The 26,823-nt window shown below is 41.4% G+C and overlaps 1 protein-coding gene across 2 annotated transcripts in view; it reads right to left on the bottom strand.

Annotated features, from left to right (window-relative positions):
* Positions 1-26,823, bottom strand: part of csmd1a (CUB and Sushi multiple domains 1a) — a 237,581-nt gene that overhangs the window by 142,730 nt on the left and 68,028 nt on the right. Inside the window, exon 3 of one of the 2 annotated variants that reach the window (XM_028987988.1) lies at positions 5,777-5,889. In XM_028987988.1, coding sequence (XP_028843821.1) covers positions 5,777-5,889 — 113 coding nt within the window. Of the gene's footprint in view, positions 1-5,776; positions 5,890-26,823 lie in introns of those variants that run through there. The other variant, XM_028987989.1, reaches the window with a different exon arrangement.

Genomic DNA, 26,823 nt, shown 5'->3' with positions numbered 1-26,823 from the left:
GCCATGTCCATTTTAGAAGGGGGAAGATTTTGACTGTTTTTATTGCATCCCCCCCATTTAGCACTTGGAGCGAGTTAGCTCAGCCATGATAACATATCAAATAGCTGCAAGACCCCCCAGTAGAAATTAAGTATATATTTCCACATTTTATTTATGTGACCGACATCAAACGTGATGTAATTGCTCTGGCTTGGAAGGGGGCCGTGCTAATGCTCCACATCTAATGTTACATGGGTCAGCAGTAAAATGACCTTTTAAAAACACACATCAAAGTTTATATATGTGTGTAAATGAAAGCAGACTTGTTGACTTCTGTAGTTGCAGAGTTTGAACTTCTTGTAGTGAAAAAGACTGCTGTCTGGTGGGTTCTCAGCTGACCACGGGTGCAGATAAAAGGAGGGAACGCCAAGCCAGCATGTATGTGATGCAGCTGACAGGGCTTCAACGTTTGTAAGTCAGTGCTCCTGAGAGGAATCATCCTAGGATGTGTTGCCTAAGGAATGACTGGAAGGGAAGGGAGAGCCACTTCAGTGAATATCTAGAATATATATAGAATATATATATATAAAAACGGCACACACGCCACTCTCCGACTACTCAATTTGGCAAACCATTGTTTACTATCAAAACGTCATATTCACTCTCACGGTCAAAAACATTTTATTTTTTCATCTTTCATGTGCTGCCTCTCAGAAGAGCTCACCTGAGCGCAAACACTTCCCTAAGGGCAGGTCTAGATGGTTCTGAGCATCACAGAGTAATGCAGAGTGTAAAAAAAAAGCTTTTTAAAGAAAGGGCTATATTGCCCCAAGGAGGGACTTTATCAAATCAAAGGTCGGTCACTTTCTTAGAAAGTTTCCTTAAACTGCACAGATGACCATATAGAGGAAACATACAGCTCAGCGCATGAATTAAAAACCTCTGGTATAATAAATCAAAAGTCTTTAGAAATAGAAAACAGCTGCATTCAGTTTAAATGTATGTATAAATAGATTTATGCACCTAAAAATATCTATAACATTTGGCTACAACGTTCTATGTTTCCATTATTTTATTCAAAAAGGTAATAAAGGAGAACATTTCTGCATTGTGATTTTATTAATCATAGTGAATATTCAAATACATTTCACTTTATATGTAATAATTATAACACATATATGAAAGCTTGCATTTTTAAAAATTGTATTATTAAAACAGATTAAGATTTATAAAATGATGTATCTAGTCCATGGTAAACATTTAATATAATATGGATGTATGAATGTGATGCTGTGATTTTAATGGCTGAATGCTACATGATTTTCAATCACGCTTCATAAAGAGAAAATTCATAGTTGGGTTATGAATCACCACAGGTGGAGGTGACATCACCAGGAACTTTCACATGAAGAGATGCCAGCCTGGGGTGAGCCATCCAAAAGCCACCAGGCCTTTCTTGACCCTCTAGCATTTTCCCACCTGCACTCCCCTTTAGATCAGAATTCCTCCCACCCATTCGCCCACACATCTCCCATTGGATGTTGGTTAGATATATATATACGATGATAACACTGCCTTAGTTGGCTTTTATCCCCGTGAAAAGCGTTCTTGTGGTTTTTATAAAAAAATGTGTTTTTTCTTGTGCATGTGGAAAGTGGGCTGAGCCAAATTTCATTTGTTTCACAATCCAGCTTCAGCCCCAGGGCCTGCATCTCATCCAAAGTTTTCAAAACTCCAAGCCCAGATTCTTTAAACGGTTCACAGGCGCGCCTTGGTTAAGGACGCCTGTGTGAAATTGCCTTTAGTCTTCTGGAGCCCCACGAGCCTCTCGAGAGACTGGGGCTTGGAGCACGAATGAGATGACATCCATATCTGTCAATAGATTTTGCTGAAACGGCTTTCAGCAGTCAGCAAAAGCCGAACAGCGAGTGTCTGTCACATTTCGACATAACCCATCAGTGGGATCACAGTGGCAAACAGGAACAACAGAACTCCATTTCACATTCGGGTACGGTGCAGCCACTGCTGCCGAAATGGGAGCCATTAAATCTGGAAATACTAAATAAATACACACATTTACAGTCACACAGTCAGAATTCCTACATTTAATATTTCTGACCATTTAATAGATATTAAACAGAATCAGCCAAGCCTGGAAGTTAAGTTTAAATAAACATTAAATCAATATGATTTTATATTATATTTAGTTTAACATACCCTATTGTTGTGACTGTATTCCCTGAACTACTCAGCCTTGTTGTGCCCATAGGGTTCTTTCTTAAAGGAGACATGACATGAAAATTCCCCTTTCTAAGATGATTTAACATTAATTCGAGTTCCCCGAGCCTGTCTATGGTCCGGCGATTTGGTCATTCTGCAGAAGCTCAGATGGTCGTATCTGGAATTTGTCCCCTTTTGACGTCATAAGGGGAAAGGTTACTTCCCGTTTCTCATTCCCACTCCGCCCCTAAAACATTATCTCCACCGACCATTATGGCTTCCAAACGCGCGAAGCATCGCAAAAAATGAGCACAAAAATGAGCACAAATGTGGTTGGTGAATGGCGTTGATGACGTAATTTCCGTGAATGTCCCCTCAACATCTATAGGCCACTATCCTCCTCGTCCCGCCTCTCTCCTCCTCATTAGCATTTAAAGCTACAGACACCGAAATAGTGCGTCCTGTGGGGGGCTGTAATTCTGCACCACGGCTGAATTTCAGAAAGAGATTTTAGATACAGTATTAGGGGACAATAAGACTGATATAAAAGCAGGAAAAATATTTCATATCATGGGACCTTTAAGTGTGCTAATTTTAAAAATGTTTCATATCCTGGATATTCATTTTAACTTCCTTTTTTGTTCTTTTTGGTATTTAACGACCTGGGGAAAAAACATTCTTTAAAAAGTGCATTCATAGGCTTACTCCTCATTGTCACCGTGAGCCCTGTAGAGGACCGCAGAGCCTTTTTATATCCTACTTGCTGGAAAGTGCTGAGCAGCTCCGCTGCTTAAGGTCATCACAATTGGTTTATATGATGTGTTGTGAGGCTTAATCCCCTGTGAAAATTTCAGGGGTGAAATAATAGCAAATGGGCGAGTCAGGGCACAGTGCTGAGTGCTTGACTTTTGAACTATGGGATTTGGGGCAGATGAAAAATGTCACACTGGCTCTCCCCTCGGCCGCTGAAGTGCATTTAGTTTTGCCACGCTTTCAGCGCCCAGACGCCGTGTTGCAACATGCATCAGTGTGGTTTGCTTTACATAAATCCGTTAAGTATGCATGGAGACGTGAATGAAATAAATACACATATAAATAAATGAGCAACTATTTGTACAGTCACCATCAATATTAAAACCAGTTCCATTAGATCCAGGTGCTGACTTTAATACTAGATCACTAGATGTAAGTACTATGTTATATTGTTCCCTTCTGCATCACCGATCCATGGAGGTACAAAAATGTCCTTTTTGCTTGTTTCAGTTTTGAAAATCTGATGATATTTGAGAGGACATGCTAAAATTTCATCTTCAGAGCGCACTTGAAAAATGATTCCACTTCATGTGCTTACATCCGCTTTGATATCCTGAATATCATTGTGCCCGAATATCAAAGGCCTCTTTGGAACAAACACGCAGCATTAAACTCATCATTTCAGAAGATTCAGTCCTGGAGTGTTTTCATTTTTTAATGATATTACCAACATGCAGGGGCATACATAAGATAACCAGTGTCACTTTCACCCTTTCATTTGTAAAAAAAAATAAAGAGCCTATAGCAGATGGGCTGTGATTATCAGCAAACTTTTAATTGAATACGTTTTTGGAGAGACAAACCAAATTTAATATATGACACAGACAAGAAGAAGCCATCGTTAAAGGGAAAGGCAACTCCATTAGTATTTTTTCCTTCTATGTAGTACACTCGTCTGAGTTTTTCGTTTTTCAGTTCTGCTTGTGGGATTTCTGACACTGTGAGATATTACCCTGTTTTTTCACTATTCTGTTTATATTAAATTCCTCCTTTTCCCACAGACAGTGATTCCCACCTAATCATGTTTAACACAAGAACCCTCCAGGAGTGCTCCGGTTTTATTTTAAAAGGATTTTATTAATCCATAGGAGTTGGTGTGTGGACCCTCTAAGGAAGGGGTGGGCACATGGACTTTTGAACTCCCACGGGTGGTAGTAGCCTAGTGGGTAACACACTCGCCTATGAACCAGAAGACCCGGGTTCGAATCCCACTTACTACCATTGTGTCCCTGAGCAAGACACTTAACCCTAAGTTGCTCCAGGGAAACTGTCCCTGTAACTTCTGATTGTAAGTCGCTCTGGATAAGGGCGTCTGATAAATGCTGTAAATGTAAATGTAACTCTATCCAGTGGGCCTGGCCAGCAACCGATGCATACATATCAGACATAAACATAAAAAGGCATTACAGTGTTAATATTTACATTCATGGTCAAAGTTGCCAAAGTTGTCCAACAACCCAGACGTTGCTTTCGTTGCCGGTGCAACCAAAACTCGAGTCCGTTTCAACTCTGCACCTCCTCGCCATTTTTGCATCTTTCTCACCACCTGACTGCTCATTTTATCGCCCAAGTCAGATTCGGCCAGAGCTCTTCAGTTGGTCCATCCTCTGAGCGCTAATAAACTCTGGACAGGTAATTAAATCTATTATAAAATCAAGTAGGTCAGGGGAATTCGGCGGCACCCTAAAAAGAGAATCATTTGCATGAAATCTCAATGAAAGAGAATTTCTACAACAATATTGAAATTAATAGCGCACATATAATAGCGTGCGGTGGCGGGGAGACGTAATGAGTTCACTGTAAACAACGCAGGGAGTTATTCTTCACACTGGGCTAACATCATTTTCTCCCAGCAAGCACAGCAAGCAGCACGTTCTGGACACATCTGGATTTCTCAGCGGTGACACCGCGGCTGCCATATGGCCGCGTGCAAAGACCAAAACAATTAATGACGCTAAACAAGCAAAATATTTCAGAAACGCTGCTCACCGCACTCGTGGAGAGTGGGGGGGATTATTCTAGTCACTTTTACACAAAGCTGCGAAGGTATAATTATCTGCTGAGTGATATCACTGTCACTAAGTCGCCGTGTCCTTGGATTGAGGCGGAAACTGTCACCGCTCAACTACGTCGTTGTACTGTATGCATCACATACCACACATAATGCTTCAATTACCAGTGTGGAATTCTGGGACTTTCTAACTCCCTCCAATCTACATGTACTAGTCAGGAATATCTACTACAATTATGATTATGATGGTCAAATAGGCCTAATAATGAATTGCTAAACATCACTAAACTGTGCAAGGACATTGATCTACAGTGACCACGGCAGTTGCACCACGAACTGCAGCAGAAATGAAGCTGACACCGGAGCACTTTCACATCTGACTTGGCAGATGAAAGCACCTAGAAAGCAGGCGAAGACGTGTACAACAGTAAACACTACAGAGGTCTGACAACAGCCAACATGAAGACTTCATTAAAGCTTCATGGAAGCTGAGAAACATTTATAAGGCCCTTCATGAAACATTCATTCAACGTTAGAGCCATGCATCACAGTCAAATAAAGGTTATCTGAAGTGATCAGTAACATCAAAAATGCATCGATGCAGAAGTCTCATTTCAGTGTTCAAGAATCTGAACCCGAGTCAGATTCCAGCTAGTCTAAGAAAATCTAGTTCTACCACCTTGCTCCTGTGACAATGCAGGCATACACAGTGCAGAAGATTAACATTATTCCAAATTAGAGAAAGGATCTTACCTTCATAAATTGCTTTAAATCCTTGAGCACTCACAGCAAAATCTGTGGTAAACCAGAGTGCCATTATTGACCCAGTGCTCACAATAGGAGATGGCAGCATGAAGCCAGATAACCTGTGGAAAGCAAGCGGGAAAATGTAGTTAATCTCTGGCCACGGCGCAAACAAGAAACGGCACTGTAAGTGCCTTGCAAATGTCTATAACTACCCATAACCCCTCATTCCAAATCAGGGTAATGGCTCCTGGACCCCGTCCCAGAAACGCAGGGCACAGGGCAGGGACAACACCCATTTACCTAGTGTACATGCCTTTAGATGGCAGAAGGAAACCTGAGGACCTGGAGGACACCTGTGCCAACATGAGGGGAGCATGATCAAACTCCACACACACACACACACACACACACACACACACACAAATCAAAAACCAGGATCGATAATAGTGTTGGTCACCATTTACATTTGTGGCATTTATCAGACGCCCTTCTCCAGAGCACCTTACAATCAGTAGTGACAGGGACAGTCCCCCTGGAGACACTCAGCGTTGAATGTCATGCTCAGGGACACGATGGTAGTAAGTGGGGTTCAAATCCGGGACAGAAAATGGGTTGGGGTGAGCCGCCCATCATATTTATTATTATCTGCTGTGTCATAAGCAGAGACAAAATCCTTAACCTCTAAAGATTCACGGGTGAAAATGACTGGCTGCCTGATTCCAACATGTTACAGGTTTTATGCAATGGTTAAACCAAAAAACAAATGCACATAAGCCATTCAGACGGCCTCTGTTAGATCAGTGTCATAAATAATGCATAATTAATCATCCATAAAACAGCTATGCGTCTGCAGAACCATGAGACAAAAAAAGTGAGGTTAAGTACAGCAACAAAATCTCTGAACAAACACTGGAAAAGCAAATCCCTACAGTCTGGGGACACTTTCCCTATCCATCCATCCATCCATCCAATCCGTCCATTCTCTAAAATGTCTAATCCAAGTTAGGGTTGCAGGGAACATCTCCCTCCAGGGTTCTAAAAAGTCTACCTCCTTTCGAATGGCCATCTGTCCACTCCACACGACCTTGACTTTACTCAGCCCTGCCTGCATGTGGGTATTAATCTGCGCTTACTAAACCCAATCTAGTAGGACAGACCAGTCAAAATGCTTCCCATGATTGCCAGGGCTATTGATATTACCCATGACGTGCTGGTGGCAGAAATACGTGGTACAAACAAATAGATGTGTACATGCCCAATGCTCAGTGGCCAAGGTTTGTCTTTATTCAGCGGCATTTTCTATTCGTTCATAACAGCCGTGGGATCATCATGCAAGAGACTGAATAGAAGCAGATCTGTTTGACTGGAATCCTATGGGAGAAGTGGCTCAGTACCCTGAATAAAATCTTATTTTGTGGGAAACAGCTGGTTTTATAGCTACATCAGGCTACATCTGTGATGGTATTTAAGATCCTATGATCCATCTGTTCTGATCCAAAAGGAAAGAATCGTCATTTTGCAGTGACAGTTGTAGGTGTTACCACAGAAGGAACACAGAGCTTTGCCATCATTTAACACAGTTGACATTAAGAAAGCTGGTGACCTCAAGGCAAAACATTCTCCATTCCGCCATTCCATGGATATATTTATATATTTACTGAATTTATCAGGATAACTGATAACACTGACATTTCCACTGTAATAGAAAAGAGATAAGACTCTACCTGAACTCCTTTAAGAACATCTCTAGAAGGATCACTAGATGAAACTGCCTAATGTGAACATGTAAAAGTAAAACAAATTTTACTGGGCTCATAGATTTTGCCCCCTTCTGATCTCCACACATTATCGCATGAATATGAAAGGGCAACTTTAATACTATTAATCAGTCTATTTACCATCATAATTGAGTGCTGACATGTTACAGTCTTATTTAACTGCCAAGAGTGTGTTTGTGATGAAATAGGCTACTTATTTATATTAGTGTATTCACACAAAAGAGTCTCCATCCCAATCCAAACCTCACTTGCAATTACATAGTCTTAAAGTATTCAATTGGAAGCCTTTTCCGATTATAACATTTTACCTGCAACACTGCGTTTAGTGACTGTTAGCCCTTAAAAATAATGCCCCCCCAAAATGGAAAAAAAATAATTAGATTAAAACAGCCATTTTTCCCCACTAATGCAAATATAATTGAAAACATTTAAGTAGTTATAGGTGATCATATGAAGCATCATATACAGTGGGTACGTAAAGTATTCAGACCCCCTTAAATTTTAATTTTCCTCATTCGTGTACACACAGTGTACACACAGGGGCAGTGGTGGCCGTAATCAGAAGGTTGCCGGTTCGAATCCCGATCCACCAAGGTGCCACTGAGCAAAGCACCGTCCCCACACACTGCTCCCTGGTCGCCTGTCATGGCTGCCCACTGCTCACCAAGGGTAATGGGGTTTTCACAGCCCCACATACACAGAAAAACACAGAAATTGTTGACATGTTGACAGAGTTAGTAACAAAGAAAAAGTATTCAGACCGTTTCAATTCAAATAAAATTTGAATTTGAATTTGTTTGCTCAGTACTTAGTAGAAGCTCCCTTTTGATCTACTACATGAGCCTTTTTGGGCAAGATGCAACAAAATTGTGACACCTGGATTTGAGGATCCTCTGCCATTCCTCCTTGCAGATCCTCTCCAGTTCTGGCAGGTTGGTGGACAGCCATTTTAGGTCTCTCCAGAGATGCTCAATTGTGTTTAAGTCAGGGCTCTGGCTGGGCCATTCAAGAACAGTCACGGAGTTGTTGTGAAGCCACTCCTCCATTATTTTAGCTGTGTGTTTAGGGTCATTGTCTTGTTGGAAGGTAAACCTTAGACCCAGTCTGAAGTACTGGGCACTCTGGAGAAGGTTTTCGTCCAGGAGATCCCTGTACTTGGATTTCGATTTGCAACCAGCCGTACTGTCCCTGCAGCTGCAAAACACATGACAGCATGATGCTGCCACCACCGTGCTTCACTGTTGGGACTGTATTGGACAGGTGATGACCAGTGCCTGTTTTTCTCCACATATACCACTTAGAATTAAGGCCAAAAAGTTCTATCATGATCCCATCAGTCCAGAGAGTCCTTCAGGTGATTTTTTTTAGCAAACTCCATGCAGGCTTTCATTTATCTTGCACTGTGGAGCGGCATCCGTCGGGCCACTCTGCCATAAAGCCCCGACTAGTGAGGGCTGCAGGTGATGGTTGACTTTCTACAATTTTGCGCCATTTACCGACCACATCTCTGAAGCTCAGACAAACTGATCTTTGGGTTCTTCTTTACCTCTCTCACAAAGGCTCTTCTCCCCCGATAGCTCAGTTTGGCCAGGCAGCCAGCTCTAAGAAGGGTTCTGGTCGTCCCAAACATTTTCCATTTAAGGATTATGGAGGCCACTGTGCGCTTGGGAACCTTAAGCGCAGCACTGAGCTCTTCGGGCAGTTCTTTTGACCTCATGATTCTCATTTGCTCCCACATGCATTGTGAGCTGTAAGGTCTTATATAGACAGGGGTGTGGCTTTATAATGAAGGTGTAGAACCATCTCAAGGATGATCAGAAGAAATGAACGGCACCCGAGTTAAATATATGAGTCACAGCAACGGGTCTGAATACTTAGGACCATGTGATATTTCAGTTTTCCTTTGTTAATAAATCTGCAATGTCACTGATTCTGTGTTTTTCTGTCAATACGGGGTGCTGTGTGTACATTAATAAGGAAAAAAATTCACTTAACTGCAACATAACAAAGAGTGAAGAATTTCCGTACCCACCGTAGCATCCCATGAAGGACAACGTTGCCTGGTAATGTGGCAATGCTAATAAGCCATGGCCCCTGGAAACCTAAGGCTATTTCCGACTAAAGCCCCAATCCCAGTTTTTATGAGGCAATTAAAACCTAATCTTTGTGCAGCTTTTATTTTTTTTTCCTTCTGCACCACAGTGATTTTTACACAGTGTCACGTAAGATCCTTAACTTCCACTCTTCTGTCCCAAGCAAATGTGATTATCATTCTTCCGGCTTATCTGATGTGGATAAGGTTGCTCACAGCGCAGTTCACATTATGGATAGCCGCAACAATGGGCAACTCCACGTAGCCTGTTGCTGGCAAAATGAATGATGAGGGGCTAATATTCATGTTTCTCCATAGGCAATTAAGTTTGATTAATTGCTGCGCTCCAGCACAGCAGATTCAGCTCATGAAGGGCTTCATAATTAGCTGATGAGATGAATCAGGTGAGCTGAAGCTCAGAATTCTCCTGTGCAGGGCAGCAGGGCAGCAGGGCTCCCGGGCTGGGAACAACGGCAGCAGGATTTTAGCCTTTCTTCCTTTCTGACGGCGTTTCGAAATGCTTCATGTTTCGTTGACTATTCAATATTACCAGTGCGTTCAGAAGTCATGCAATATTCGCGTAGCTTTGTTACCCTGGATCTGTCCATAACCCGAAAGGGTGGACAGCAAGTTGATTTGTTTCTCCCCAATGAAAAGAACGAATTCAAATTCGTGTCATCGTCACTTTTGCTCCACTTTTTGTGTACAAGTGAACTTAAGACTACACAAGCGTAATACAGTTCGTGTTCTTTCATTCACAAACCCGCCGAATGACAGAATTCCCTGTTTTCATTGCTGACACTTCAAGAGTGTGACGGGTCTTTCATCATTATTGACTGTCCTGAAACGAAACGAAGACTGCTCACTGTCTGGCTCACTGTTCTGCAGTCTCGGAACCCTCAGTCCTCACAATGACGTGAATCTGCGCTAATGCGGACAGGGACAGCGCAGAGGAAGAGTGGGAAGGGGCTGGACACAAAAAATAATTTAATTAAATAAAGGAAATACAGCAGGGACCAAAAAATAATTTAATTAAATAAAGGAAATACAACAGGGACCAAGGCTTCAATATTAAAAAAAAAATAAAAAGAGCTTCATGACTCTAATTACTAACACTACCTACCTTAAAATAACATTTAACATTTATTAATAGGACACTTATAAACAATTTAATCACCTTTTAGCACCTTTATTGAAGAAGGCATTTTTTAACCAGAATAACCAAGCAACACTAGTCTTCTGAAAAAAAATGGTAAAAATCAGGGAGTCCTGTTTGGGCTCTTTCTGGATGTTTTACGACCACAGGTATTCGGTAGTGAAACTTAAGCGGACGATTTACCTACAGTACGTAGATAAAGTGGTCAACTCGTGTTTGCTGTAATACAGATTGCCACCGGGGGAAAATGCCGTGAAATGGTGAGTGCGCGGCCCTGTCCGGTGCACAATGTATTGCTAAATCCATCACATGACTCAGAAGCTCTCGGCCCTCCTGGGCTTGTAGTACAGGTCCATCAATCACAGTGCGGCAGCTCTCTGGCCTGTAACAGGACTGAGTTCCCCCACTTCCACTCAGGAAGGCCTGAACTGTCACACCAGGCCTATGAGAAAACCAAATGAAATAGCCTCCCCGAAACTGTTCTTTCTGACAAGAAGGGGAAAATGTTGTACAGTTCGTACATCTATCCACTGAAGGTTTACATTTAGTAAAACCTTTTAAAAAGGAGGCACTTTTGTAATATATTCTGGCCAAACGTGAAGTATTTATTGATTGAAGGCGCATAAAACTGCATTTCTTGCACTTTGACAAGCTGTGCACTCACTACCCATTCGACTAGTGTGTTACAACCGCTTGTACTGCTAATAATAAAAAAAAACGTATAATGCCATTAGAGGCCTTGGCTAAGGGGAGAACACAACACATGAGAACTAGCTTTCAAAAGGTCTGACACTGAAACACAATAAATATCTCTACAAACTATTATTTTGGCAGGTAATGTAGCTTTCCTGCTACTAGCACAAAACCAGGGATAATGGTATTTTATTTCACACAGCTTTACAAGACACTTGTTAGATCTGGAGCTGACCATTTTATAACGGATAGTGGGCACAAGATACATCTTCACATGTATTGATGAATGCAATATGAAACTTCCATCAATGGCGCAGGTTGAAATGACAGATGTGAATTTCATTTATCATTGATGTCAATTGAAACCCATAATGCGTGTTTAAATACTGCATGGCTATGCATGTTCTCTGGTGGTAATAACACACAAATGATGTTGTCTGAAATCCTGTTTTAATAATGAAGAGTTATGATTTTATGACTACATACGAATAATGGGATAAATATCTTACATTTGACCTTGTGTGTGATTTGGATCTGAATCTGTTTACTTGTGCGTTTACAGCACCCGTGTCCCAAAATGCATATTGGCAAGTTTTTTCAACTTATTTCATAGATATATGGACTACAAAGAGGAACATTCATATCATGCCACCCACCCCATTATAACCTGAAACCTACATTCAATTAAGAGGCTTGTGGAGGTGTAATTAGATTTTTCTTTCTTTCATTTATCTGCTTACCTTCTGTTTACCAGGTTAAGTATCTGAAGAACATCATGTCTCAATTCAATCACAATCTCTCAGCCACTCAGTTTTTAATTCTAGAAGTGACATATTCCAAATACTGGGTATATAAACTGAGAATCTCAAGAAGAAAAAGTGCTTTATCCATTAAGTCCATTCTGATGAAGTGGCACTCAGGGCACTCAGGTATTGTGCTCAAAGCATGCATACTAAATATTTTATAACATTGACTAACATGTATGAATAAAAACACAGCATACATGCATTAACATATGAACCTCCACGACCCCCTACACTGCATATAAAGAGCGAGCGGAAGCTGCGGGTGATTAGGACCCGTGCACGTGGGTTCCTTGCCCACAGCAGCACACTTCTGCTTCTTCTACTCTTATTACTACTGACAATAATAATAAACTGTAGTAGGATCATGTGGTCTTGAATGAGCTGATATGTTCTGTTCTATTGTTTTTTCATTTTTGCTGATCTACCTTTTCGCTGCTCTTACCCTTTCTGCCGTGACAATGGTGCACAAATTTCCCCCTTGTGGGACTAATAAGGGTTTAGCTTATCTCTCTTATCGATACAGCAATATTTTACATGATATTGTATTATCGATACAGCAATATTTTACATGATATTGTATTATCGATACAGCAATATTTTACATGATATTGCATTGATACAGGGACACCAATATTTTTTCATACAAATTTAGTCCACCGGTCAGCAGTGAGGTCAGCAGAGATCGATGTGCAACTACGACCTCCACTCCTGCAGATGGCGCTGTACAGCTGGGTACTTTGGATTACTGCTTGGCATTTCAGGCAGCATGAAATCGCAAAACATGACATCGCAAAACAGCATCTTGTATTCCAGCTCTGTTTTTACATTTTCAGTGAACTATGAAACATCACAATATGAACAGCATCACTATACAGTACAGGATAAAAGTTTGGACCCACCTTCTCATTCAACGTGTTTTCTTTATTTTCCTGACCATTTACGTTGGTAGTGTGTTCATTGTCTTTTCTGTCTTTTCTATAATTTCGTAAGCTCTCTCCTCACGATTAGACAACAGAGCACAGAACAGTTCATTCGCCGGGGGGGATTTCCCATTTCAATTCTCACTGACATTTTGCATGTGACAAAGAATAAAAACATTAAGGGCTGCAATTCTCCACAATTCATTAGTACTTTCAAGAAAGTGCATTTGGTAATTTCATGCTTTTTGCACTTCATGTTGCACTAGGGCGGAAGGGCTGGTGGGAGGACACAAAGAAGTTCCTTAATGCTTCTTCATCAGTCATCATAACAAATGGACCATTTGAGCACACAGAAGAACGGATGTCAAACTTCTTCCCTCACGTTTGCTTCCAAATGCTTTAGGATTTTAGTTAGATATTAATCAGATATTATAGTGTATTGTTATTACACTAATCCCCATGGAGGCATCATATATTTTACACGCTTAGATTTTTGACACTTGTAACTGTGTGATTTATAATGCAAATGTATGAAACGCATCAGACACATTGAGGGTGGCAAAACCCTGACAATAGCATATATCTCACAACGCTGCGTGCGACCAAGGATGAGCATCGCTGCCAGTGTGATTATTGCACTTCTATCATCAGTCCCTATCTTCTTTACAGGAAATTAAAAGCTTAAAAAAAGAAACGGGGGGTGACATGAGGGGCAACAGACCAATAAGCAACAAAGGACAGTCACACACACAATTTTTCGGCTTTTTTTCCTCGTAGATAAAATAAGAAAATTAGCTGCTAACTGAATCGTGTCAGAAAGGTTCAGTAAGAAAATAAAAATTACTTGACGGGTTTGAAGAGAAGATCTATGGGTGTGTGGGTGTGCTGCTATTAGATTGTCTCCAAATAAGGAATCGTTTTTTGAAAAAAAGTACATTTTGAGTCATAGTTATAAGTTCAGAAGCTAAGAGGTCCAGGGTGGACAATAACATCTGCTGGTGGATTCGCGCCAAAGTAAAAAGTATCTAAAAGCCCACTATCCATAAAAAACAGCACGCGATAGATTTCAATTTACGCCCAAGCACATTTCCATTACCCTGCCCTCCAGCTGTCAGTCCTGCTTTGAGCCTCGTCCCATGTCATGACAGGTCTATAAAGCATCACCAGAATGCACCATTCTACACTGCTCAGTGCTGGAATGTCCACGCTGGCTAAATTACACATTAATATGTCCTTTACTTTAACTTTTCATGAACATTCAGACCACGGCTTCAGTTGCGGCAGACGTTCCCTCGGTCTGATTAGCCACGCCAGTTCATTATCTCAGATAGATGCTTGTTTTTAATTCACTTATTAATATTCAAGATTAGGTTGGGTGTCGGGCCTGTTTATTCAGGTTAATATGGTCTGGTAATTGTTTTTTAAGACAAAATGTAACTGTATTAGCCCAATATGTTCTTATGTGATTACAAAAAACTGAAAAGCTTCATAAAGCTAACTCGATTAATATAGTTCAAAACGTGTGGCTAAACAAGATCAGCCAGAAAATTTGAATAATATCATAAAATGCGGTTCAGCACACCACATGCACAGGTTCCACACTCAGGGATCATTCCCTAAACAAAAATGCATGAGGTATTATGAGATATGCAAATGATTAGGCCATTTTGTAGAAGGGACTCAAGCAGGGACGACCTGGAAGCAATCAGACACAAAGGGACAACTGCAATTACGACTGCAGCATTCACTTTCCGTTCCATATATACGTTTCGTTATACTACAGTACATATGAAATATAGATGCTAATTTGTCAACACTGTATAAAGTCCTCTGTTGAAGTAACGACATGCTGTCTGGCCCGGTTGGCACTTTGCTGAGGGCATCACTTTCTTCCCATATGAAGCTCCCTCAGCAGCTCCGCTGCAGATACGCCCAGCCTTTCATGCGCCCTTAATCGGTCAGTTTTTCCACTTCCTATCCGCATTCAGACTTTATTGCATTCTGCTTAATCGAACTAAGCATACGGGCAATGACAGCAAACAATAAACAAAGTGCGTCTTTATGAATTTATTGAGCTCTAGGGGCCAGTGCTACTGAACTTTTTGCCTTGAGAATGTTTGTAAGTACAAAAACAGCAGCACATTCATCGCACCATTAGAAATATGTATGAAGACACATCAGAGTTCAACTGCGACCGGTACGAAAGCATACTTTTTATTTTAAAGATCTTTTAAGCAAGTGCATATTTTACCTTTACAAAAGGATTTATGAGTGGTCTGTAGCATTGTGGAAATTCTTATATTGTACAGCAGAAACCAAGAATGTCCTTGTCTGACTGCAGTTTTGGTCAATAAGACTCTGGCAGAGTCGGTGTTTGTATTGTTCCACCTCCACACGGCACCTCCAGCCTGACCTTCCTCCAGCAAACGTGTTGAATAGTGAACCTTCATCTAACTCCAGGTGCCTCTTTTCTTTACCTCGGCCGCACGGGGTGTAGGGCTCAAGTCAGGCCATCGCTGGGCTCACGGAGAGTCAGGCACAAAAGAACACACACTCGACAAATGACAATTTAGAGGAAATTAGGGGCAAACAAGAGCGCTGGAGGACGCCTGCTTAGAAAGACCAGTTCACCCAGCCTCCCTGTCATTGACAGCTTCAGTGATGGTTACCAGCGTGACTCCCAAGATCCTCCCATTTCTCCAAATAATGGATCATTTCTCCATCGAAGGTGTCCCGTCGTTCCTCTCGCTTTGTTTTCTTGCCTTTCCGTGTTGCATTTTTTTTATATTGAAGCAGCAGGTGTATGTTCTACACCTGACATGCGTTGCCAGATACAGCTGAATTTTAAAGCGACTGAATATGTGTGCAGCACACGGTGACACAACGAAATGTGTCCTCTGCTTTTAACCATCACCCTTGCTTAGCAGTGGGCAGCCATGACAGGCGCCCGGGGAGCAGTGCGTGGGGACGGTACTTTTGCTCGGTGGCACCTTGGCGGACCAGGATTCGAACCCACAACCGCTAGGTCACCACTGCCCCTGATGCTCAGAACGACCAAAATATCCATAATATTTAATCAACCTTTCATTGAACTGCCCAGGTTATTTACTGCACCATTTTTAAAAATAAAATGTAATCTGGCAACACGATTCAAGCATAATACAATATGCAGGTTTAGCTAAATATTTATTCTATAAAACCTGAACTAAATGTAGTACAATAAATAAGACAGGGCACAGGATGCAAGGACACTCTTGGTAAGACTTGCCTCATTGTCACTGCCCCAACATCATATTAGAAATATTGTGTCAAAGAAAATTTTCTATTGACCAGATAAAAGACAGCAATCAGCCTCAATCTGGAGGCTCTTTGGGTCCATCGTGACCTTGACATTGTGGAAATGGCCTTTCAGTGTTGGGTCTGTGAGAACTGACCTTTTAGGTGGCAGTTCACTCAGGCACTTAAGGGAACCGGTTTTTGGTCTGCAAGGCACAATAAATCATTTCAGCTACATGAACTTCACATGTTTCACACTGTGGCACAGAGAGCCGTGCGAATTCCCGCGGCGCCATGAACAGATGTGAAAATAGCAAAGGAACTTAAAATGCTTTAAAGTGAAAATTCTCGAAACAACAGAAGCAGGAGAATAACAGGCCTAATCATCATAATTATTATCACCCTCGGTGTTATCTGCTATACTCTGTTTTTACTGTTGCTGTCTGCAATTACTAAGCTACTGCAAACAATATTTCCCACAACTGACCCTGCCGTGGTAGCATCCCATAACCAGACAAAAATACTTTAATCGCCATGGGGTGATGCTGCTGGGAGCGCAGTGTAAGCTGTTGCACTTCTGGAGCTTTATGCACTTTTTAACCATCACCATCCTTTTAACCATCACCAAGGGCACCGGGAGACAAAGGGGTGGGGGGCAGCGGCTCAACATTTGCAGAGCTAAATGGCACGTGCTTGTCAAATGGGACGCGGGCTCCAGGGCTCCCTCAAAGATTGATTATGCCCCAGCAAAATTCCATTACGAGCCTCGTGTTTGACTCAGTGGTAATTAATTCAAGCCATATCGCAAAAAAAGTGTCACAGAGTTAATTGTGGATATGGTCGACACACAAAAAGATTATCTGTACCACGGGCCCGGGCCCACAAAAAGTGTCTTGAACAAGGACGCATGCAAGTAATGTAATCACGAGTTCCCTGTTGTACCCACGAGATTGACAAAAAGAAATATTTTGTTGAAAGATAACAAGGTTTTCGTGCGCTGTAAATCAGCTTGGGACGTCTGACGTGACACACTCATTACACTTCCTTCCCCTTTCTTCTTTCACACAACGCACACCTGCATTTTGACTGACACACAATTTGTGGCTGAAATATTGATACTGTAAACTGGGACGGACTAAACACTGGGCCGGTACCACAGCCTTGTCAGTAGAGCCCTTGAAGTCATGCGGGATTACTGTGCTTTACCTGCCGTGTCAAACCCCACGAGCTGGATTGCAGACAAGCTGAGGAACAGGAATGGCGTATGTACATATGAAGCAGGCCGGGCTAAATAAACATGCATATTTCCATCCCATTATTTTATACTTCTGGTAAGAAGGGATCTCATCAGTAACACAGCAATACATTATCTTTTGAACATTATTGAGATTAATTTATAAACAGAGGAGGGATGCAATATTTTGGGCAAAGTTACTTACATTACAAAGGCAATGCAAGGCAAATGGCAAGGTGAGGCAGAGGTCTGGAATTTCATTTATCAGCCCCCGCTTCCCACATAGCCATAATTTAATTAAGACAGCGAAAGAACCGAGAAGTCATATAATTTGATTTTGTTTGCATTTAAAATACATTTCCATCAGAATTTATCATTGTCTATTATGAACTGAAACAATCCTTCATGCAAAAGTTAAATTGTGAGTGCACTGGCACAAAGCCAGCAACGTAGATAAAACCACACGGATAGCTACCGCTGTCTTAATGTCATTAGATTTCAGACACAAAAGCAATAACTAATGAACTCTTCAGCCATAACCAACATGGCAAACTAAAATGATCATGTCGCACAATAAGCGAAAAGCATTCCTTTATTTCGGCTTATGCAGTGAAAATGATGTTTGCACAGTTTAATGTGCATTGAATTGCAGCGTAGCGTCTGAGTGACAAAATAGCTCGATTGGCAAGTGCCTGTGAAAAGCAACAGAAAAAGAGGTGAGGATTTTTTATTTTTTTTTTATTTAAACCCAAATAGAACAAAATCACAGATTGTTATAACCTGGCCCAAGGACGACCTGGACACTGCTGCATGGGCGTGGCCTCCTGCTGTAGTGCCAGCACTTCTCGAGTTCTCTTTAATCGTCAGGGGGGGGGGGCGGGCGACAGGCTCAAAGCAGCGCGTGATTGGCAGGAAATGTGGACGAACAGAAATAAGGCTCAGGCACGTGAAGCATGCGATATCACACGCCAACGCCGCCAACAGAAGGCAAGCACACAATGCCTTACTGCAGAGGCAGGGTCAAGATTTCCCCCACGTACCATCGTGAGGAATGAAGCAGGCCGCGGCAAACTGCACATCATTCAGCTGAAATGAGCAGCAGCACTGGCCGAGTGGGGCTGTGTGCTTCATTTTGGCGCGTCATTAATTGCCATTTTGTCTTCTGCCTTCTGCCTTAGACATCACCCAAGGCTTTCTTGGCATCTATACAGAAACAATCTCATTTGAAATATTAGAGAAAGGAGATTAGTCCCAGAAAACCAAAAGTCATCTCAGAGGGACTTAAAATTCAATCGTCAACACTGTCCTAAAGCCATACGATCACATAGCATGGAATAATGCATGTAACACAAGCGATTTCAGAATATCCACATCTTTTATCTCCAGGCACATGAAACATGTAGTTTAAATATTTCCAATGAATGATTCCCAATCAGAGTCTTCGGCGTAGGATCTGTGTAACACTCACATGGATGCACCTTCAGTGACCAAAAGGAAATTTCCTCAAGGTGTTAAGCAGTGAGTCCGTTGATTGAACTCGCTAGTCAAGTAGTAACAAATGGCTGGATTTTGACTTTGGACTGTCCACTTCTGCTCTTCTAATGGTGATAGTGTTGCCATGTAGAAAGGTCACATGGCCTGGCTGTATAATGTATACATTCCATTAACTGGACCGGCAATTTTTCATTTGTAAGGCAATGTCCTCTTTTCTCCGTCCCAGGACTATTCGTCGCATATCTACGTTATTTGTTTTGGTAATTGAAAAATGCTGACAACCTAACAACGTCATTTGTCATTAGCTGCTGGTAAAAAGGTCACATGTTATGAGCAGTGTAGGTCTGCCAGAGGAAAAAGACAAATGTCTAAAATGTAACAGGGTTGCCTTAATAGAAAAGCACATGATGTAATCAAACTTGACTCTCTCGGCGGGTTACACTGTTCCAGACATATGTTTCAGGAAATGTCACGTTATTTCAAACGCAGCTGTGCAATGAACTTAATTAAACACCAAGAATTTATTAATGGCCAAGAACGATTTGAAAGTGGCTCAGTTCTATTTTACCTTGTTCCCCAACAGTTGTGGCAAGCAAATCACACAACCAAAAAAATCTATGTTATGAATATTTCACCGTAAAATACATTAGTAAATTACATTGGCATCCTTGAAACAAGGAGTGAAATAAACAAAACGCCAACTAGACGTTCCTAATAAACAATGTACTGCGCAAGCAGTGCAGCATTACAATGGGTAATATTCACATCTATTTACTAAACATATATATTTAAATTGATATGTCATTTAATAAATTAAATTGAGACGTAATGTCACCAAAGGTCACCAGCAAAACATGTTGCTACTTAATATTGGTACACTAGATGAACACATAAAATAAAAAAGTAAACCACAGCTGTGTTTTATATCATTACAGTAGTTAAAAAAAATTAGTTCATTTAAAATAAGCCATGTCATTTATGCTTATTGGTCAATAAATATATTTTTTACTTTACTATAAAGCTACTGATAGCAGGTTTAGTTGGTTTATTTGCATTACGACAATGATAAAATATCAGGTGTGTTGGATTACTTCAGTTTTTGGTAACTGAAAAAAAGCATTCTTATTCTTTTTGAAACACAGCTACATGCTATGAATTTTACAATCAATCCCAGAATAGTGTTTTTATTATGGTCATGCGGTGGGTGTAGATGGTGTTTTTCAGACAGAACCCTGATGAAAATGCGTTCTGACTCCAATCCCCAAAACAGTTCCACTTATTGTTTCCTGCCCCCAACCCTGTCAAATTCAAGACAGACTTATTTTCTGAACTGCGGCAAATGGGAGTGAAAACCTGTAGTGTTGACCCAGTTATTCCTCTTATTTAAACGGCAGACTCGGCACTACAACATGCCCACATTGCAGCAATTCTTTAACGTGTTGTACGACGTCAAAAATTGGAGCGAAAACATTTCTCTGGACGATCCTGTGTGCTACATAAAAAAGTGACAGGTCACCGTATTAAAGGCTCAGTTTTATCTTACGGTACCCCAATATAAAGTTATTTATTATTGTACTATTGTCTCTCTAACCCTAACTCTAACTGTGCACATACGCGGCCGTCTGTTTCTTGGTGCCTGGATATATGAGGAGTGTCGCATCAAGAAGGGAATCCAGCATAAAAGTTTTGCCACATCTTAATGTGGACAACCAGACTGGTTGGTCCGCTGTGCCGACCCCTGATTTACATTTATAGCATTCACCAGACGCCCTTATCCAGAGCAACTTACAATCAGTATTTACAGGGACAGTCCCCCCCTGGAGACACTCAGGGTTAAGTGTCTCACTCAGGGACACGATGGTAGTAAGTGGGTTGTAGTAGCCTAGTGGGTAACACACTCGCCTATGAACCAGAAGACCCAGGTTCAAACCCCGCTTACTACCATTGTGTCCCTGAGCAAGACACTTAACCCTGAGTTGCTCCAGGGGGACTGTCCCCTGTATCTACTGATTGTAAGTCGCTCTGGATAAGGGCGTCTGATAAATGCCATAAATGTAAATGTAAATGTAAGTGGGACTTGAACCTGCGTCTTCTGGTTCATAGGCGAGCGTGTTACCCACTAGGCTACTACCACCAGCTGACGACAGTGATGATACAACTTTCTCTCTCCAAATGAATAGACTGCATATGATTCTTTTTGGCATTTCTGCTGTCTAGCGGAATGCATGGTAAGACAAATTCAACCACAAATTACTTGACAAATGCTTAAAATGAAGGGCTCGAGGATCCATGCACAAAGCGACTATCTGTGACTATCTCTGCCACCTGTCCACATAGGACCTCTTCTTTTGTCATTTTACGTACATATGGGCTATATTAATATGGCAAAGATTTTCACTAATGTAGGTGTGCAAAGTGGAAACGGACAGGAAAATGTCCTGCTAACATGCTATCTTTTCACAACTTACTTCTTGCTCTTCATGTGTGTACACATTAGGAATGAAACGTCCTCCTTTGTAAATGAGTTAAATGGGCCTACGTTACGGGTCATAATGGCGACAGTCCGTGAATGTCTGGTTTAGGTGCATATCTGGCTCAGCAGATTGAGAAGAAAATGATGAGATTTGGGGATTCTCTTGTGGTGATTGGCACGTTCGTTCCTCTGGATTTGATCGACACGTAGACGCGCCAAGCCAGACCTGCTCTACTTGAAATTGAGTTTGCCCGTGTCGCTGAACGAAGGCGGCTGCATTGGATTGGCAACGGTCTAGGCCTCAAACTCTTTTTGTCTACACCTCGTGTTCTAATTATTTTTACACTGTTCAATTTCTGCCTGGCGCAGGGGTTTCCAGAGTTATACAACAGCGAACATCGGCTTCATTTCTTTCTTCAAGATGGCCGGTTCCCCCAATGCTCTCTGTCTCATCTGGTTCCTCTTCTATTCATATGGTTTGAAGACCATGAGGCTTAAATATGTTTAAAACGACAGAAATTAGGACTCCCAACACAGAGAACAGCCACTGCTGCACTGTGGGGAAAAAAAACATGTATATAGTTATATAGTTTAAATTATTAATGTTACCTCAAAAAAAAAGTACAAAAGTAATAAAAACCAGCAGCATTGGCCTTATTATGTATTCAGCAGACTTATTTTGTCTATTGCAAGGCAAGTGCTTGAAACATGATTTGGATGAGGAAATGTAATTATTCGAGTTATGGTAGATAATAGGGAAAAAGTTAATGTCAGCACTCAAACAGAAAGCAAAGTCCAATTTTCCCACCGCATAAAAAAAAAAAAAAAAGGAAAGAAACACAAATCTGGCAAGCCATCTAGCACTGTACACCGCAGCATTAGCATTAATGTCTTTTTCACATATTCATGTTCATAACAGAATGATTCTGCTTGCATAATATTCCTCTGGGCTTCTCCTATGACGTTCTTTATCACACAGAGAACAGGGTTCATCGTCTCTCTGTTCTACATGGCGGCCCCCAGAGCCATTTTTTCTCCTGGAGGGAGCAGGCCGAGCCGGCGCTGGCATTTCCGTCGCCACATTATAATCATTGTGAAGAGTAGGGGGGGGGACATGACAGCAGCCTCGCGTCACGCGCGCGAACGCTGGCGAGGCCTTCGCCGAAACAAGCGAATCTCCGGCCTGGGCTGGAAATTTCATCGGTGGGGGTGTTTCGGCTTCCAGCGTGTGCAGTGCGGCGGGAACAAAGGGGGGAAGTGATTCGATAAAGAAGCGCAGAACACATTACGCAGCGGGACGGAACTCAGCTGCGCCTCGTGCAGAAAAGATGATGGGGGTGTCGTTTCCGAAAAGCCGGCACAAGCGCCAAATAGCTCAGAATTTCCGTTCATCAAGAAAATCTCGGCACATTGCAGGCTGCATTAGATGATTACATACACAAACATGGCGTTTTATACATATCGACTCACGCAGTGCACGTTGAGGGAAAAACACTCGAGTTTCCACGGTACCTGCCTGCTGTATGTTACTGGATGTAAACACATAGCCAAAGAGACTTAATCTCACCATCCAGCCACACACACATCAGGGCACGAACACGGAATGAAAAATGTCTCCAGTGCCAAAACCAAATTCCCAATCCCAGACTTTTAGGGTTTGTAAAGATTTTGATAAATTGTGTTATAAGCCAAGTAGACCTGCTTACATATTCCGTAGAGGAAGAAATTAGCGTCATTGTTGAGCTGTTTTGGTTAATATATCAATGCTAACACATATAATTAGCAAAATATAAGATCATTTGTACAGTACAAATACAAATCGTACTTTAATAAGTTACGAATATTATTAATATAATAAATACCAAAATTAGCATATTTATATTTTTTTCTGTCGGAATACTAAGAAATAAATTAGATATTACAGTTACTCAGTACTTGAGTAGTTTTACCACTAGATGCTTTTGTATAAATACTTTTTACCTGTACTTGAGTATTATTATTCTGGAGTAATGATATTCATACTTGAGTAAAATCTTTGGCTACTCTACTCACCTCTGGAAGTAGGTGATTAGAAATCCATTATTATAAGAAATTACATTATTACAAACACTGAATTTACAAAATAGATGTATTACATGTGTGACTACTTTTAATTGCTGAATCGTGTTTTATTGTTGGTCAGGATGAAATTTACTCCAAATCTGGGGCCACAGCCTGCACCACTCAGCCTGACAGCAGGGCTCGAACCATGGACCGGTGCCGCTGGTTAGGCGTCTATGGTTAGGGCCCTGTTTAAAGGAACTGTTTGGCAGCAGACAGACGCTGCTGCTGCATTAATGTGGACTACAACTAACCTATGGAGTTGTTCTCAGTTCTGGCAATTGGTTCATTTATGTTGGTTCCTTTGTTGTTTCGCCAATTTTGGCCCTTGTGCCATTTTTCCTTTGTTATTACTCATAAATGCCAATTGCCCATATATCCTTTCTCTGCGCTTCATTCCCCCATCAGCCCGTTATCATGACACACTCAAGTTCCAATAAATTTCTAATATTAATGAATTAATAACAGTACAGAGAATTACTTGTAATAATGCTGACATAGTAAAACACAAGGTTTTCTTCTGAAGACTATGAAAATAAATATGAAGATCATAAAAGCTCATAACTACACAGTGATTCAGAAAACAAATATATTTTTTAAAAAATATATTTAAAAAAAATAGTTGACTGTGGTACCATATTAATTACAACCTGAAAAAACCATGAAGAAACTAAGTACAGTTCAAATGTTAGTCTGGATTACAGAATGCTGTCATAAAAGGTTTAAAAATGCAAAACAACCATATGCTTAGTGGCCACCTACAGGACAGTTGTCACCGCAATGTGGCATGTCAAGGAGATAAGGTCAGTCAGCTGTCACAGTACATCGACCCACACGAAACCAGACGGAACTCACTCTACCCTTACAACATGTTAATATGCAAAAAAAACCTTCCATGCAAATTCTGGTCCCCAACAACACAACAGCATCAGAAATGAGAATTTCTTCTGCTCTTCCTCGGGGGAAACGCTGTCTCTATGAATTTAACTCTTAACTTAACTGGATTAATGAACCTTTAATTGCGCTACTTTCCTAATTAACTACTTTTTCCTCCCCTTGGGTTTGGCACAACTTTGCTAGATGAGGCTGGAATCAGTCATTCACGAGATAGAGCTCAATGAACCAGCTCCTGTTAGACCAAACTAATGGTCTATTAAACGTCCACAGGTTATCACCTTGCCATATTGAAGGTACACTGATTAGAAATATTCGTCCCTCTGTGACATCCACGTTTGAGCTGAATGTTAAAACACACCCTGGATCTTCCATGGACCCTGTTCAGGCAAAAGCCTTTCCTCCGTTAATTCAATTAAATTAATGTTCCATTGGGGAAAAAAATACAATGATAAATATAATGATAAAGAACCTCTGCATTTCGTCCCAAACAAGATCTACAAGACACATTTGAGCACACTCTCATGGACGTTCAGTGCAGAACGACCATTAATCACCATAATATTGTGATTCCATTGTGTGCATGTTCTTTTGTTGTTTCTCTCTGGAGAACTTTGTCCTCGCAAGTTCACTTTGAACGCCTCCTTTGGCCACCTTTACTCATATCCAGTGCCAAATGCTCTGAAGTATTGGCGCAACACCTGTGGTTTGATGAGAAATGGTCCATTCCACATGTTTTTCATTACTGTGCTGGGCAGCGCCATGCATATGAATTCCTGCCCCTTGCCTCAGCACCTGCTCACCTACGGATCCAGGGTACAGCATCGTCCCCTTTTTTTTGTCCCCAGTAACTTGGCACGCCGCAGAATTTGTAAAAACTTCGGATGCCATCCTTGAGCCATGCATAAAGCAGCTTATAGAATTATCTGAATGCAACAAGACGACGGACACGGTGAGGCGCCCTTCCATGCTCTGCCGCCGCTTTCTTAGTTCAGCTAGCTTGAATCTCTGACCAAAGTGCTGGATTTGTTCAAGTCACTGATTATCTGCACATGGCCTATTTTCGCTCTGAATGTAGGCTAGTCTGCTATGCATGTATGATGCGTGCATGTCATTAGCTCCAATAGGTGTAGGTTTAGTCTCCACTGACACCTTGTGGTTGGCAGGCACCGGCTCTGAGTGAAGGGGTGATGTTTTTTTTTTTTGTTTCTTTCCCTCCCCCCAAAATCTGAAATGTTCACACTTTTCACCGGCGCATGTCAGGCGGAGACAGCAGCCAGCTGTGATCCTAACTGGCAGCGTGTGCTCTGCACCAGTTTCCACGTTCTACACACAGCTCCATCTCCATCTTAGATTAATGTCCATAAATATCATCAACATATTTGCTGATTGAATCTATGCTATTCAGTGTGTATTTAGCATTGCATAGTTTGAATGACTGTCTGTGTCACACCTTGGGATCCAAGCGGGAAGAAGGTGCAGAAGTTCCACATTAATGTGGCAGCATGTATGCTGTTTTCTTAAAAATCTTGAGCAAATACCGGACGCCCTTATCCAGAGCGACTTACAATCAGTAGTTACAGGGACAGTCCCCCCCCGGAGACACTCAGGGTTAAGTGTCTTGCTCAGGGACACGATGGTAGTAAGTGGGATTTGAACCTGGGTCTTCTGGTCCATAGACGAGTGTGTTAATATATATAATGTACCCTGTCTGAGAAATTACTGCTTTGTGCCTGTCTCAGTGTAACAAGTCAAATATCAGCATGCTGTATGCTGGTCTATGTATTCTTCTCCGCTTTGGAGCATACTTACGACAGATCAGGGGCGATGAATGACTAAAGCAGTGAATGACAGTGTTTCAAGCACCAAATAAAGATCCACGTTTCATATCTGAGGTAATGGCATTTAGAGATTTGCTCAGGGGTCTTACAGCACCAGAGTAATTAATTGACGATGACATGTATCAAGAGTTAATAAGAACAGTACATATAGCAGATCACATTAACATGAGAAAAAAAGAGGGAGGGAGGAGACGGATAATCCCTCCTTTTATGGAAGATGATGAAGACAACGTGAAGATGACTTAATTACTTGATTAAATTTTGTGATATTTTGTGTAAAGGGCCTAATCCTTCCT

The sequence above is a fragment of the Denticeps clupeoides genome, chromosome 8 (assembly GCF_900700375.1).
Source record: "Denticeps clupeoides chromosome 8, fDenClu1.1, whole genome shotgun sequence".
Taxonomy (NCBI): domain Eukaryota; kingdom Metazoa; phylum Chordata; class Actinopteri; order Clupeiformes; family Denticipitidae; genus Denticeps; species Denticeps clupeoides.
This window is presented reverse-complemented; position numbering and strand designations above follow the sequence as displayed.